Raw genomic sequence first — 15213 nt, forward strand, 5'->3', positions numbered from 1 at the left:
TGCGCATTCCTGACCACCCCATGTGGCTTTCCCACAAAGATGACACTGGCAGCTTCTGCTAAGCATATGATGCTCACATAGGGCTCTTTACTTTGCTCTGATTTCAGGGAGGGAAAGCATTTTTTTTTTTTTTTTTTAGCCCAGGGGCTGGTGACTCAGTCCAATGGGCCTTGCATGCCCTACTGCTCTGCTGTCTCCTGTGAAAAAGATGGCATATTTGTCTGCCTTGCTCATCCTCTGCTGCACACAGCTCTTCTGCTGTTGTGCACTGCTTTCACAGGCAGACCTTTCCATCTGAGCTTCTCCCTATCCTCCTTCAGCAGCCACGCTTGTAGAGCCCTCTCACTTTCCTTAGCGCTGCCAGAGGCACTCAGGTCTGAATTGACCAGCCCTTGGCTCAGATTTGAAAGCCCTGCTTCACAACCCTGAGGGCAAGAAACTGCCTTCTTCCTTTAATGAAAAGCTTGATTTCACTTCAAACATTCTCACTTGGTTCCTAAAGGCCTTTCTTTTTTGTGCTTGATGAGAAAATCCTACCAAATCCTGCAGGACTGTTGCTTCCTGGTTCCTTCCCCCAAATTTCCCAGCTTGGAGTTGAAAGTGAAATATTTTACCTTCCTAATGACCTCCTCATCCAGATCATCTTCAGCACTGCTAAGCCCAGCATCGTACAGTCTATAGTCATAAACCAGGCCTTCTTCTGGGAAAAGTAACTGGATCTGTGAGAATAAAATTGTGGTGAACCTGGCTGACGCTCAGCTGAATTCACAGGAGGATCTGCACTGCTGCAAGGAAGACTTTACTAATGGGGTGCTGCCCAGGCCAGGGGGGGTCAGGTCTCTCTCCCACATCTTCCACCTCCAGGGGTCCCTTGAAGGTTGAGGCAGATGTAGTATACCAGATACCAACAGGACGCCCATCCACAGCTTTCAGGCATTCAAGAAGCTCTGACCCCCACTCCTCAGTACCAGTTCCTCTATAATGACAGGGGATCTGCTTTTCCTTTACTCACCTCTTCCTTTGCCATCTTCTTCCTCAGCCACAAGCTGAAGGCCATGCGACCCTGGGAATCTCCAGTAGCACCCACACTCCAGACCAAGGCAAATATAAACCAGGGTTCAATCAGCTCTCTGATACGAGATGTCTTCTCCTGGGGGATCATCCTAATTCCCTGAGAACCAGAGGACAGCAGAAGTAAAATTCTCAGGCATGGTTAAGGTACACAAAAACCAGACTCTTCTTAAAGTGCTTGTAATTCTATTCAGCTTCTATGTAGCTTTTTCTAGCCAGTTTTTCACAGGCCTTGTTAATATATTCTGTGGATTAAAACTTGCTGTTTCATTGATGTACTTGAGAGACTCCCCTTGCTGAACTAATGTCACTCAAGACGAGCTGGGAGAAGAATTTAGTCTTTGGTTTTTAATTTGAAAATTGTCCAGCCTTCTTCAATACTAGTTCTCAGAGGACCTGCAATCTGAAGTGCATCAGTGCTTAGCTCTGATCTCTGCTTTCCACTCATTATCCAGTTCCCTCTGCTATAAATAAAAGTGAACTTACTCCCTCCAGCCTGGTAGGCATACAGCTTATCTTTTGCTCTTTCAGTGGGCAAAGCATAATCCTTCCAGGTTTACCTGTGCTTTGCAGAATGTCGTATTGCCTTCTGCCACATAGATGAGCTACAGCATGACCTTTCTGCACCAACATCTTGTTCTCTGGTGACTAACCCTCTGCAGGACTTAGTGCCCTTAAGAGTTACAGGCACAAATGATAGTGATAGAGCTAGCAAAATCCTACCTCAATGGGAATGAAAGGCTGAAACAAACATTCCAAAAGCATGAAGAGGCTCCTTGTGAGGTTACTGTCTGTTGAGGCAATTATCTCCTTCACAAACCTCCGGACAAAGCCTATGGCCTCCTGTAAGGAGAGGCAGGAAAAGCTCAGTGTCACCATCCAACACATTTGACTTTGCTTTTACGTTCTAGGGTTCTGGTTTCTCCTCACCTTGCTGCAAGCTATGTTTAGCAGGGAGGGTATGACTCAGAATGCTGCCATTTAGCACTGTATCCCAAGTACCACTGTTCGGCTGGAGAGAAGCAAGTCAAACCCCTTGGTTCAGTCTTAACACCAAGAAACCTCCAGGCCTGCCTTTTGGCTCTGTGCAACAGTGACATGCATCTTGTGCCATCACTGCTGTTAAATGGTTTGCTCCCTTCAGAGCCTTCCTTTGCAGCTCCAGGTTATTCATTAAAATAGTGGCTTAGGAGCAGAGTAGAAATAACATGTTCTTACAACTTTCTCCCTGGAGTTACTCCACTGTAAGCGATGGAGCTGCACCAGCAATGATTTTGTCCAGAAGGTAATTTTAAAATGAAATAAAACAAATGATAATGACCAATAAGATTAAGTCACATCTACAGGGATCAGCAAATAACCTCTATTAAACCCAGGAAATTCACAGAGCAGTTTGTATACTGGTAGTCTGAACTGTTCCCACAATAGCATCTAAATCCAGGCCTTGACAAGTCTGGGCTGGTTGGAATCTAGCTGACAAGCTCCAGTCACAGAAAGGCTGGAACAGAATGGTAGCTTACCTTGAGGAATCTCCTGATGAGAGATGCTAGCTGCTGTGAGAAGGGTTGTATGACACCTGGGATTCTTTGCAGCCAGCACTCAATGAAGGGCTCCAGCCCCAAAATGCTGGGTTCCATGTAAACCATGCCACAGCGGGAGACTGTGGCAGGGGAAGCAACAGCCAGATCCTGGACTTCAAACATCATGGTCATGCTCTGGAAATTGCAAAAGGAAAGAAAAGAGGATAAGGACTTCATCACTTCTGATATCTTTCAGCATAATTTGGTGAAGGTGAAATCTTTCCCTTTGTTGCAGGAGCTTTGTTGTGTTTGTGCAGCTCAGCAGAGGTCTGGCCAACAAAGGGCTGCTACCGAGACACCAATTTCCATACAAGTCCATCACAGACATCAAGTGGAAAGTAAAAGGCAGATCTGTTCCAAGAGGGAGGAAGGAAAACAGATAACAGGCAGCAAAAGTGGGAGGGATGAGTTACCTCTGTCAGCTTGATGATTTCCCCTGAGCTGAGACACAGCTTCTTATTGTCATCTAGCACCGTGTTCATGTTCTCAATCCACAAAGCATCAACCGGCCCATCAAACAGGTACCACTTCTTGCTGGTGTCAGTGGCTGCAGCTCCCTGCCGGATGAGTGAAGAAAGGATCCCATCGGTCCTGAAAGGTGAGAGGAAGACAGGTCTTGGCCCATTTTGGTTTCGCTGAAATCAATGGCAAAGCTTCCACCATATAAGGCAACAGAGCCAGAATCTTACCCTGGTTCATGTGCTCAAGGATACCTGTGCCTCACTTGTTGATGAGCTGCCTGAAGGTCCATCTCATTCTTTTTTTCACTGAGACATACATCTCAGCCTGAGTGACACCATGAAACAATTTCTTTGGGCATTAGGATCTGGACTTTATGTCATCTAAGTATAAAATGCCAAGCTTCCCTTTAATGTCTCTGTCCTCAATGAAAAGCAAAGAGGCCTTGCTAAGCATCCAGCTCAGGTCATAGGCGGGTCATCTGGTCTCTGGAAGTGCCTCTTTTTCTCTGCCAAATGTAAAGGGGGACTCAGGACAGCTACTCTGCTAATTCAGATGCTTCAGTTGGGTAACTATCGGTTACAACGATGAATCCAGGCTAAAGAGCATGACTCTACCCTCTTTATAACTGAACTTCCCCATCCTCAGCTGCCTGTGAACCCAGGTGGTGCTGGAGCTGGTGAATTGGAGAGCAGACACACAAGGAATGCTGGCTGTTGACAGCAAGAACTTAATCTGTACATGTAAACTGGAATCCAATTTCTGTTCAGGCCTTGGACTCTACTCCCATTATTAAATAATTATTTGTTATTTTTATAGTGCTAGTGAATTCCAGGCTATTGTTACTGAGACTAAGGGAAAACAGTCTGTTCTAAAGCTCAGCTGAGTAAAACAGATGGATTTGTCTGTAAATACATTTCACATGGCTGCTGTATTTTTCTTTTTGTCATGTTGACATGCCTGTGTGCTGCTCTTGGGTAGAGTCACATCATAAATAAACTGTCGAGCTTAACTGGAATATCCTATAAAATGTCCTTCAGCAAAGATGCACAAGAGCCCAGGTTGGGAAGCTCTGGGTCTTAGCATCAGTAATGCTTACTTGCTTGCACTTTTCCTAGAGGCAGTTAGTTTCATATTTATCTAGTTTCCCTTGCTTTACAGAACACAGTCTTTAGCTTTGCCCCTAAGCAAGCGGTGGGTGACAGGGCCAAAGGGAGATTCACACTGCTTCTCACACCTTAGCTTCTGGATAAAGTGAGCTGCAAAGTCAACCTCAGGTCACATATGGAAACACAAGCAGTAGGACCCAGCTGTTAAGAGGGCAAACGCGCTATTGGTTCTTGCTTCCAAACCATGTAAGCAAGCAGGAGCCCTGGTAACGGGAATGAAATGCCTCTTTATGCCTGAAAGTCATTGCTCGTCATTCAAGGCCACCAGTGTATTTACAAAGAACAATTCAAGTGTGCAGTACTGAGGTCACATTTCTTCAGAAGCAAAGCAAGTGTTTTTAAGCTGCTGTATCTTAGAGCAGAGGCATGTGCTCCAAAGCAACTGAATTATTCCTTGCTACACAGCTGATGCTGCGAGCTGAGCTGCAGTAACTGTCTGGGCATATGCTGGCAGCCAGGCCAAGCACACAACAAAAGATGTCAGCTTAAATTGCTGTGACTGGCTGTTGTAGCTTGGTGAGGGTAAGGACTTGATCGCTTCTGGTTTTATGCTACTACCCTGAACAGTTCTCAGCCTTGAAGACGCTCAAGACCAGAATAAAAGCGTTTCCCATCTGGAAGGAAGGAAAGCGGGTTTTGTACTTTACCACTCATGCGTTAGCAAGTTGAACTCTCCATAAAGCTGGCCCATTGTGATGGATTTGGGATTCAGTACAAAGTAGCTGACTGCTTCGTAATTCCCACCACTGGCTGCAGGCTGACCTTTCAGTGATGTCATTGCAGCTGCCAGGACTTCATAACTCTGCAAAAGCAGGAGAGCAAGAGAGTCAACTGCCATGCCTCCATAATGACAAAGCCACTTGTTCTCACAGCAATTGCATTCAAAAGGCAGTGAGAAAGGCAGCTTGGTGAAGGATAATATCATAGTAAGGAGATGCCTGTCTGTATTCACAGAAATAAAGCATTCTAGATGCAGGGAGGGAGGAAGTTAGATCTCTTGTGCAAGAGGCCTGAAGCATCTCAAGATGTCAAAGTATGTCTCAGCCTTCTCAGAAATCTGCAGTAGAGCTAATAAGCTTCGGTCTAATCTTCCAACTCAAAAGAGTAAGCTAGTAATATACTTCTCCATGGCTATAAATCAATACTAAAAGGCAGCATCTTGGTGCCCTGACTTCTATCTGAGAGAAGCTGGAAATGCTGGAGTGTGTCTTCTGTGAAGCTTAACCCTCTGCATCACTAGGCAGGCAATGGTTTGCTGGGGCCAGAATAGTGTCTCAACCATACCTTAGTCTTCCCAGAACCTGTTGGCCCCACCAGCATAAGGCCATGACGAACCACAGTGGTTTCATAGAGCTGGATACACTTAGTCACAAAACCTGTAGAGGAAGATGATGCAGAGTGGGACCAGCTGTCTCCTTCCTAGGGCAGGGCGGTGGACTAAAAGCCCAGGGCCAGAGGAAGCTTGTGGAGAGCCTTTCCCCTCACCATCAACATCCTTCAGATTCTCTTTGATGCAGGATTTGCGAATGGTTTCTTCCAGGATGCCATAATCAACAGGCTTTTCTCTGATCTTGGGAAATAAATCTGAGACAATACCATTGAAGAGCTTGAGGTCATCCTGTAGGAATTTGGGTATGTTGGCATCCCTGATAGCCTGCAGGCAGATCAGCTCCTGCAAAGATTTAAGAACTCAGGACTTCAAAGATCTTGCCTCTCTTGTGTGGCTACAGAAAAGGCCACATAAGTCTACGACAGTGTGAAGTATAAGTGCATTTACCTCATTCATAGTAGGATTCTCTCTTTTGAGGTTGCCAGCTGTTGAGATGACAGTCTTCACAGCTCTCATTCCAAAGTCATAATGGTCCTGGAAAAGGCACAAAGGAAATGATGTCATCAGATACAGGTGCATCACCTAAAAAAGTGTGAACCTATGCATGCACTCAGTTAGCAGGTAAGAAAAGAAAAATGAGGGTTATGCCTTCAGAACAACTGCTCCTTCATCCAAGTCTGCTCTCAGGATCCTTCAAACAACTAACTAGTCCTCCGCTGTATAGACTACAGGTGAAGAAGACAAGCATAACTGGATGATGAAAAATTCTAGATGGAGGGAGAAATAGGTGGGGCTGCTTGGCTCAACTGTCCTGTCATTGTAATCCTAACTAGGACTGAAGGTGAATGCAAGTCCAGCCACAGGAGGAGAAATAAGAATTAGAAAGGAGGGAAATAGACGAAGAATGAGTATTGTGACTTTTTCATTATATGCTACCACAAGGCACTAAGAGAACCATCCAGGTACTTTCTGCCTAGGCTCAGAAAGCCTCACATTTAAAAAACATTCATGGACATTAAGGCATCTACCTGGGTGCTGAGCTGCTCTGACAGTAGTTTGAATGTTGTGGTGATCTTCTTTGCAAGGATTTTGGCTTCATTAAATCCAAAGGAGTAGAGTGAGATCTCAGCAATCATGGAGTAATCTGGGACCATCATAGCCACAGGACGAAAGAGAGCCTGAAACATACAGTTCCAACACAAGATCAAAACACTGTTATTTCTTGCTTTTTCCCACAAACTGAAAAGGCTTAGTATCTATCCCAGACTGTCTAGAGGACACAGCATGAGTATGCCTTGTACCTGTCAGGGTAGCATCCCTGCAGAGTGCAATATGAGGAGCGCCATTTGCTTACAGATGTGATTCAAACCTCAAAATGATCCTAGAAACTTTCCAAAGTATCACATCCTAATCCTTGTCATGGATACACTGGTGGTCTGGCTAGCATCCAGCACCTGTATTGCCCCTCTTCTTTCTGTTTATGCAGTCTGCCCTCCTTACCTTCAGGTTATCGGGCAGTTCGGTACGCCCAGCATACCCTGGGTTCATTGTGATGAAGACTGCACAGGACGGGACGAGTGGGATATCTGTGCCTTCAAACATGAAATGATCCACCTAGAAAATTAAAAATACGATCATCCTCAAAGAACAGAGCCTGACTTGCAAATTAAATAATGTAGCAGAATCTTCCAAGAGGAAAACAATGGGTTTCAGTAGTTAAATTATCAAGCATGGACACAGACAGCTGCCCACAAGTGTAGTGACTTAATCTGGTCCCACTGCAGGAATCCAGTATTACCAGCACTATTTTTCCCTGTTCAAGAAACTGGGCTTATGGAAGATTTACTGACAGGATAATTTTTTTTTTTTTTTGCTCTTGAACAGACTTCTATCTCTCCAGCTGTAAACAGACATCTTTCCATTTATTCTGCAGTACAGTTTGGACTTGAATTAATTTATGGCAGAAAGGCCAAAGAGAAACCTAAATCCTTTTTAAAGTTTTGTAGGTAGTAATATCATATGGGGGATAAAGTAATGCAAAAGTCAATCCAAAGTCAAGGAGATTCAGGTCTTAACGCCTCTGAGTCTCCAGAGAAAAAAGCAGAGGCTGGCTGCTAGACTGGCTGACAGCTGAATCTCCATGTAGAGCCAACAATTCACTTTACATTGCAACTCTGTGTGTGTATAAGTATGCATTTTTCTGTGCATATTTGGTTTTGTGAATCCACTAAAGTTTGGATAACACGTTTAGACAAATGTGGTGCTGAGCAACTCATAGCAGAACACTGCCTGCCTTTATCACAGTTCCAATTTGTATCAGCTCAGTGGATCTGTATTGGAGTGTCTCCCACACCAAAGTCTGCTGGCACTGCAGCTCAAGCCAAGATATACTTCCACCTGTGAGAGGGTGGGCCACTGTGGCAGCACAGACTAGGGTGAAGTTACAAAACCCACCCAGGATCTCGGCTCTGTCATGGCCTGATATGATGTGCCACAACTAGGGTATTACTCATGCCTCTCCAAGCTCAAGTATGTCTGTCTGAGTTGCCCCTGAGCAGTGAAGCTAGTCCTCTGTGAAGATGCATGCAAAGCCAAGAACTTGCCTAGACTAGCTCAAGTGGAGATTTTTTTTGTCTGCCTTTGCATCCACATGTTTGTAACGTACCCTCTGCTGCTGTGCTTTCTGAATGGTTGTGATCTGCTGGGCCACCACAGACAGTACCTCGATATCAATGCGGTTGAACTCATCAAAGCAAGCCCATGCACCAGAGCTGGACAAGGAAGGAAAAATAAAGGGAGTCGGGAACATCACACAGGAGCAAACTTGCAGTCAAAAGTTCAGCTGGATCTAGAAATTATAAATCCACATACTGGGGAGGCAGCACAGAGACAAGAATCATAGAATCATTAGGTTGGAATATACCTCAGAGATCATCAAGTCCAACCGTTGACCTAATACCACGATGTCCACCAAACCATGTCCCAAAGTGTCACATCTACATGTGAACCTAAAAGGTCCCTAACGTCCCACGACAAGTAGTGATACAGCCACAGTGTACTGGTATAATGGAAGCAGCTGTAGCCCCTCATCCTGACTATGCAGCCTAGGCCATGCGATGAGTGAGAAGGTGCATGGTCCCTGGAAGACCATAGCAATGTCTGATCCTACAGCCTGGTGCAAATTCTGCATGTTAAAGATCTGGGCTTGAAAGAGGTGTTATGTTGAATTCCTGTTTTATACCTGAGCTATAAGTGTGGCAGATAAAATTTAGACATCTCTCAAGTCCATTTTTCAGAGCTTGGAAGACTACGTATAAAGCTGGAAGCATGTATATGAGGAAGGTGATCTTATCACAAGGCATGATTTAAGAAAGAAGTTAAATTACTTACAAAGAAAACATCTGAGAAAAGAGTATCAGCATTTGTTGGAGTAACTAATTCAGATTCACCAGTGTGCAACAGACTAATTGGACCAGCTCTGTTTGAAATGTAGAGAAGAGAGAAGCTTCTCTAAGAGGATCCCTCAGGGCTTAGAGCAGTCTCTCTTGACTGCTCAATTTTGGATACACTCAGCAGATTCTCTCCTTCTTAAGATTAAGCAGCTTGTAGGCTGAATCTCAGTCCAACGTGCATGATATTAAAACAAAGGCCAGAGCTGCAAACATTTGCACAGGTGTCTAACAGTGGATTGGTGCAAAGCATCTTAATTTTGCCTTAAATGAACAGGATCTCTTTTGATCCTTTTTTTTTTAAATTTTTTTTTTTTTTTTTTTTAAATTGGCTCAACTGTCCCTCCCTTCGGGCAGGAATTTTGTAACTTTGCTCATTCCTGAACACAGTAACCCCCTCACCAGGGCTTTGTTTGTTCTTCTGGGCTGCTACAAAAAATACCCACCAATTCCCAGTGGCCAGCATCCCCATATCCTACCCTCTCCTTGATAATGACATGCAGCATTTCATTGTACCTGGCTAGTCCCTTGAAAAACTTTCCCATTGCCATAAAGTCAAGCTGGTCAGAGCAGTTGAACACTACAGTTTGGATTGCTAGTGCTTTGCCCAGGTCCTTTGTTGTTTCTGTTTTGCCTGTTCCTGCTGGTCCTGCAGGTGCTCCTCCAAATTTCAGGTGCAGAGCTCCTATAAGCGTCAGATAACACCTACGACAAAGAAGAGACCAGATGATGAAAAGCATTTCTGCTGCTGATTTCAGTAAGGGAGACATATGATCTATCCAGCTGGAGACAAATAGGAATCCATCCTTTATTATTCTGCGGAACTGCTTAGATATGCAGCATTCTGCAAAGGAGTTAGCTATGTGGCCTTGATTAGTATTCATGGGGGCGTGCATGGATAAATCCTCCTGCCACTGGCTACAAATTCACGTTCCAGAAAAAGGACAGTTACAAAAGGGTAAAACTATTATTGCTGCTGCATATTCTAGACTATTAGATGCCCCTCTCTACTTGTTTGTAGAAGAACTCTGTAGCTATCAGGTGGGCATTTGACATGAGTCAGAGCACTACATTAAGAATTAGGAGAGTGAAAGCAATCAGTCTGAGCACTGATCACAAGGAATACAATAGAACCAATGCCAGGGTGTTCCTCTGCCCTCGTCTCATGTAGTCCTTTACTGTACAAATGGTTTCTATTTACATACATTAAGAAGCAAGACTGACATGGTCAGATCCTTGGTTTAATCCCCAATAAGGCTTGTTCATCCAGGAAAAAAGAAAAAATAAAAAAAGAGAAAAAGATACACTTACTACACAGAAAACAATCTCCTTACCTGTCAGTGAGGGGTGTGATAACCAGACGGCCGCTGTTCCCCAGATACTCATAGCCATAGATAAATTCAGCATTGACTGCTCTGATGTACAAGTCCCTCCTCGTCCAGTAGTATCTATTGATAAGTGAACATGACATCAGAAAGATAAACACTGGCTGGCAGACAATACAGCAGCTTATAAGATTACAGCCTGCAGGTTTGGAGACCTGCATGTCAAGGAATTTCCCTCCTAAGAGAAGAAAGCATAAGGTAACACAATAGGGTGGACAGGAGTTCTCACAGGAGCTGAAATTAGGTGTTATATGAAGTGTTGCACTCCTTGGGCAGAGACACGCCCTTTCACAGTGAGGCTGTGAAACACCATGGTATAGACCATTCGTCTATATTGCCAAAGTGGACACCATCAAACTAGGTCTGTCTCAGATGCCTTAGAACTGGCATCCTTAGACTTCAAGCCCACTCCTCACTGGGGTGTTAGAGGCGACTCGAGAATACTGCTTACAGACTATGCAAACTCTTGTTTCCGTTTGCCATGGACATGGCTGATGGGTAGGGAGAATGAAGACTGGCCAGGGAGACCAGGTGAGGTTCAACAGCTATGCTTTCTACCTGAGCTGGGACATCCACTCGAAATCATTCATGCTTGTCACATTCTCCTCAATCAGCTTTGCTGCAACATCCTTGGCATGGACCTCAATCACAATAAGAGCTGACAACACTGCTTGCTGCATCTTGGACAATTTTCCACGGACCAGGGCAACCAAATTGCTCAGCTGGGTAAGGAAAAGAAAGTACTCTGAAGCAACCCATACCCCAAAGACCCAGGATGTACTAATACAATGAAATCAAACTCTTGGTATGCTAAGTTCAGATCATAAGCTGTGTCCAGGCAACCTCTGCCTCTTCTCTTGTCAGAGATACAAATGACTGTTCAGAAAGCAAATACTGCTCAGGGCTGGCTCAGAGCTGACTTTTTCCTACACCATCATCATGTTCAGGTGAAAAGAAAGAGTTAGAGCCACCATGAGCCCCAGAGTTAGTATCTCCTAGGTATTGGGTGTGATTAGATGCACACCAGTTATGAAGGACGCGGTTCCACTTTGATTTCTACTGTCTGTCACTTCAGTTCTCCTCCATCTTTGACTTCTTGGGTGACTCTGGAGAAGTTATCTTTCACCTTCTTTCTGCCTTCAGGCAATGATCATATTATCAGTCCTGTACATTATTTGAGGTTTATGATGACAAATATCCTAATGATTAAGGTGATAAGAACCTGTGTTTTTTACCTGGTTTTGAGCTGTGCTATGCAGGACCGTGTCTGTTTCTCCTATGGTATTGTCCTGTCTGTATTTATAAGTTATCTAAGGTCTGATGATTGAAAAGTCTCCATCTGGCAAAATATCACCCTCACATTCATGTTCATACCTGAGTACTCAGCTGTGGGAAAAGCCTGCTGGACAAATTTCCAGCTTCCAGAGCTTCAGATACTTCCTTTGTCCAGAAAATCTGGCAGCCAGCAATGACCACTTGGCCAGGCCATTGCAAGACCCATGTAGTACGTGGAGTCTTAAAAAAGGAAAAACACCCAAGATGGTAAGACAATGATTTTTTTTATGTCTACATGTCCCTTCTCTAAGATGAATCTGTGAGACCCAAAAGAATGTTTCCCCTCCTCCGCCCTGTTCTAAGTTTCCTAGTTTCAAATTTTCAGACTGAGTAGAAAACAGTAACAGAAATATCTGAGACCTTTTCTTTTTTCAGCCTTTCTCCCTCCCTAGACCCAAACAAATAAAAATTTAGATTTTCTACCAGCACAGCTTTTACACAGAAATCAGAGCCAAGATGCATCCCATAATGCAGCAACTAGCATACTGTGTGAGACATGAAAGCTGAGGAAGACAAAAGAGAGTAGATCCTTACAAAGAGGAAGTTGCTTAGAGAGAGGAATAGAAATGGATTCATACAGAGTTCTCCTATGATATTGGGAAATGTTCTCTGGCTGATAAGTGAGCATGCAGGGTTTGCATTCTTCTGGACCATTAGCTGCTTGCTCAACTGTGCATTCTGCACTTGACCCACACACAGATGGATTAAAGGTTGTATTTTAAAACTAGTAGAAATATGACAAATTCATCAGTCCCTTCACTGGCGACCTCTACGGCAGGCCTGGAACCAAGACATCAGAGACCTGCCAGTCTGTGATATAAAACTCTTACCTCTGGATAAACACCAACAGATCTTTCTATGTGGTCCCGTACACTGGCCTTCATGGATTTCTCCACTTCCAGCAGCCAGTCCTCCACATTGTCAGTGGGATAGATGGGAACAAACAGCTTCACCTCTTCTCCTTCAGCAGAGTACATGTGTGTGATCTGTAGGTCCTCCTGGAACAGTAGCTAATGGAAGAAGCGCAACAGGAGATGTGAATGGAGGATTTCCTTTCTATCCCTGCCTTCCTGCCACTGGGGGACAGCCAGGCTGTAGTGCTGTGTGCTCATCATAAATCTGGTGCCAAACTTGGTTGTCAATAGTGATAATAAAGTGTGCGACATATGTGAAAAATGACCTTTACAAAAAATGGAGGATGGTTGTATAAAAACAAGAGATTCACATCGTTGGTTTAACTTGAGTGAAGCAAATCAAATTATAGGTAGGATGAACATTTCTTATTGCCTGTCTAGGATTCAAACCCTTAATTCCTGTTCAATTCTGTAGATTCAAATAATTTCCCTTGAGGTCACAGTGCCCAGTTTTAAGAGTAAAATTTTAACAGCTTCTCCAGTGCCCTAGTGTATCACTGGAAGTCCCCTTGTTTATTCCAATGGCTTTGCACCAGGTTTCCAGTTCAATTTCCTGTCTATTTTCCCAAGCTAATGACTAGGAGATTGGTTTTAGTGTCTGAGCATTGTAATGGTGCAAGCTGTGACTAGCCATGGAGCCTGAAGTCTATTAGGAGTAACAAAGAGCAAAAATAGCCAGGTTAACCCCAGCTCCTAAGTAGGGATGAAGGCAGAAACTTAATTCAGTTCAGGCTTGTTCACTCCTAGTCCCTCCTGAGACTGTCAGCAAGAGTGGAATTCCATCCTAACCAAGTGCCTGTGAGCAGAGAGCTACATCTGAGCTATTTCTCTTGGCCTCCATGGTGGGATAGACAGACATCTCCAGAGAGAGTGTTCTCTCCTCCTAAGATGGGTATCTCGGTGAATTTCTGTGAGTTGCCCTTTGCAGATGCCTATGTTCCCCTCATTGTCTAAAAGGCAATTGAGGGTGCCCAGTTCACAGGCAGACATCTGACGTTGAAACATCTGAAGTGAGGTTGCTTGAATCCCACTCCAGGGCAGGCAGCACCTTGCAATGCCTACATACAGTTACAGGTTCCCAGGAGATACATTTCCACTCAGCAGAATGTGAATACTCCTCCAGGCATGCCTCCAAGTTCCCATGAAACCAGCTTCCCAAAGGTGGGTCAAGCCACTAGGGTGCTTGCATTGCTTACCTGTGCAATGTTCTCAAAGCATTTGTGGAGGTGAGGTTGTACAGCAGTGGGGTCTTTTGTCTGAGACAGTATTTCCAGCAGCTCATCATCTGAAAGGAAGTAGAACCTAGAAACACAGGGTGGGGCATGAGGGGAGGCTCTCTTTACTGTAGCATCAGAGGCTGAGTCCTGGCAAGATGAGGAACAAGCCTATTGCTAGGGACACTGTTTCTGACTGCTCACTGATCTCTTTGTATTGGTGTAGGAGAGCAGCAGCCACAGTCCAGCCATCTATCTTTCTGTAGAGACAGACTTCTCCATCTGCAGAAGGCACTTATTCCCATGCAAAGTGGGTTTAAATGAGTATTGAAGAATAGAAGTATTCTTTCAGGAATAAGGAATAGTGTTACATGGAGGTTTTCATTTTACCCCACCCTTTCCAGACAAATCATGAGGCACAGAGATGTAATGAAGCCACCAGACTGCCCTTAACTCACATTTGTGTCTGCCCATTTTCTCCCCATCAGATGGCAGCATTGAAAGGCTCAGCCTTGCTTGTGTTTGCAGTCTCATGACAATATCCTAAGCTTATATTGTTTTGCTCTTTCTCGGCAGAGTGAACTGGAGCGAGCCTCTCCTTTCATATTTTCTGAACCAGAGAGTATGATCCAGCACACTGAAATTTGGGGTTACCTGGGAAAAGCACCTCTCTTTGTCTCCAGATATTCACTCAGACCTTTCTGCACAAGTTCAAGTAGTTTGTTACATTTTTGCAGGTTCTCTAGTAGCATAGGATCAGTGCACAAAGAAATCACCTATAAACAGAATGGAGAACAGAAGAAGCATCAGTATTCTGAGCACGTGGGAGATAAGGCAGTGGAGATAATTGGGTTGCCCAGTGATGTTACTGATAGGATTTAAATGACTCATTCACAGGATTACTTTCACAGGGATCTGGGGAGGTGTGAGCTTTGTGGGCAAGGAGGGGAAACAGTGCTTATGGATGTGACAAGCACATTTCTGGGTCCCCCTAAAAACTAACATTTGTAATAATATGGAATACAAGTGGTGATGGGGTCTTGGGAAGTGGAGGCTAGAGAACCGAAGAGCACAGAGCACTGATACCAGGACACAGAAACAGGTGACAACAATGGCTCTAACCAATTTAAAGAGTCAGTCTGGAGGAGGAATTGAAGGAGTTATCTTATGGATTGCAATTACAGCAGGGCTGGTTACAAGAGTCGTAGCAGGCAGGTAGTCTGTGTGCTGAGGAGAAGATATCTGGTGCGGTAGACAGCTTGGTGCAAGGCATCACAGGGTATGACTCTGCCTGTCTGGATGCCAGA

At 44.4% G+C, this 15213-nt stretch overlaps 1 protein-coding gene across 1 annotated transcript in view; it reads right to left on the minus strand.

Moving 5' to 3' along the window:
• Positions 1–15213, minus strand: part of DNAH1 (dynein axonemal heavy chain 1) — a 71482-nt gene that overhangs the window by 30887 nt on the left and 25382 nt on the right. Inside the window, exons 22-40 of the mRNA XM_086470654.1 lie at positions 14561–14682; positions 13889–13994; positions 12609–12788; positions 11818–11958; positions 11002–11165; positions 10393–10506; positions 9575–9763; positions 8275–8380; positions 7110–7223; positions 6638–6787; positions 6057–6143; positions 5765–5951; positions 5564–5655; positions 4927–5081; positions 3065–3242; positions 2592–2786; positions 1795–1914; positions 1013–1171; positions 615–719 (exon numbers count right to left, since the gene is read on the minus strand). Coding sequence (XP_086326780.1) covers positions 615–719; positions 1013–1171; positions 1795–1914; positions 2592–2786; positions 3065–3242; positions 4927–5081; positions 5564–5655; positions 5765–5951; positions 6057–6143; positions 6638–6787; positions 7110–7223; positions 8275–8380; positions 9575–9763; positions 10393–10506; positions 11002–11165; positions 11818–11958; positions 12609–12788; positions 13889–13994; positions 14561–14682 — 2664 coding nt within the window. The remainder of the gene's footprint in view (positions 1–614; positions 720–1012; positions 1172–1794; positions 1915–2591; positions 2787–3064; positions 3243–4926; positions 5082–5563; positions 5656–5764; positions 5952–6056; positions 6144–6637; positions 6788–7109; positions 7224–8274; positions 8381–9574; positions 9764–10392; positions 10507–11001; positions 11166–11817; positions 11959–12608; positions 12789–13888; positions 13995–14560; positions 14683–15213) is intronic.

The sequence above is a fragment of the Leptosomus discolor genome, chromosome 9 (genome assembly GCF_034619465.1).
Source record: "Leptosomus discolor isolate bLepDis1 chromosome 9, bLepDis1.hap2, whole genome shotgun sequence".
Lineage (NCBI taxonomy): Eukaryota > Metazoa > Chordata > Aves > Leptosomiformes > Leptosomidae > Leptosomus > Leptosomus discolor.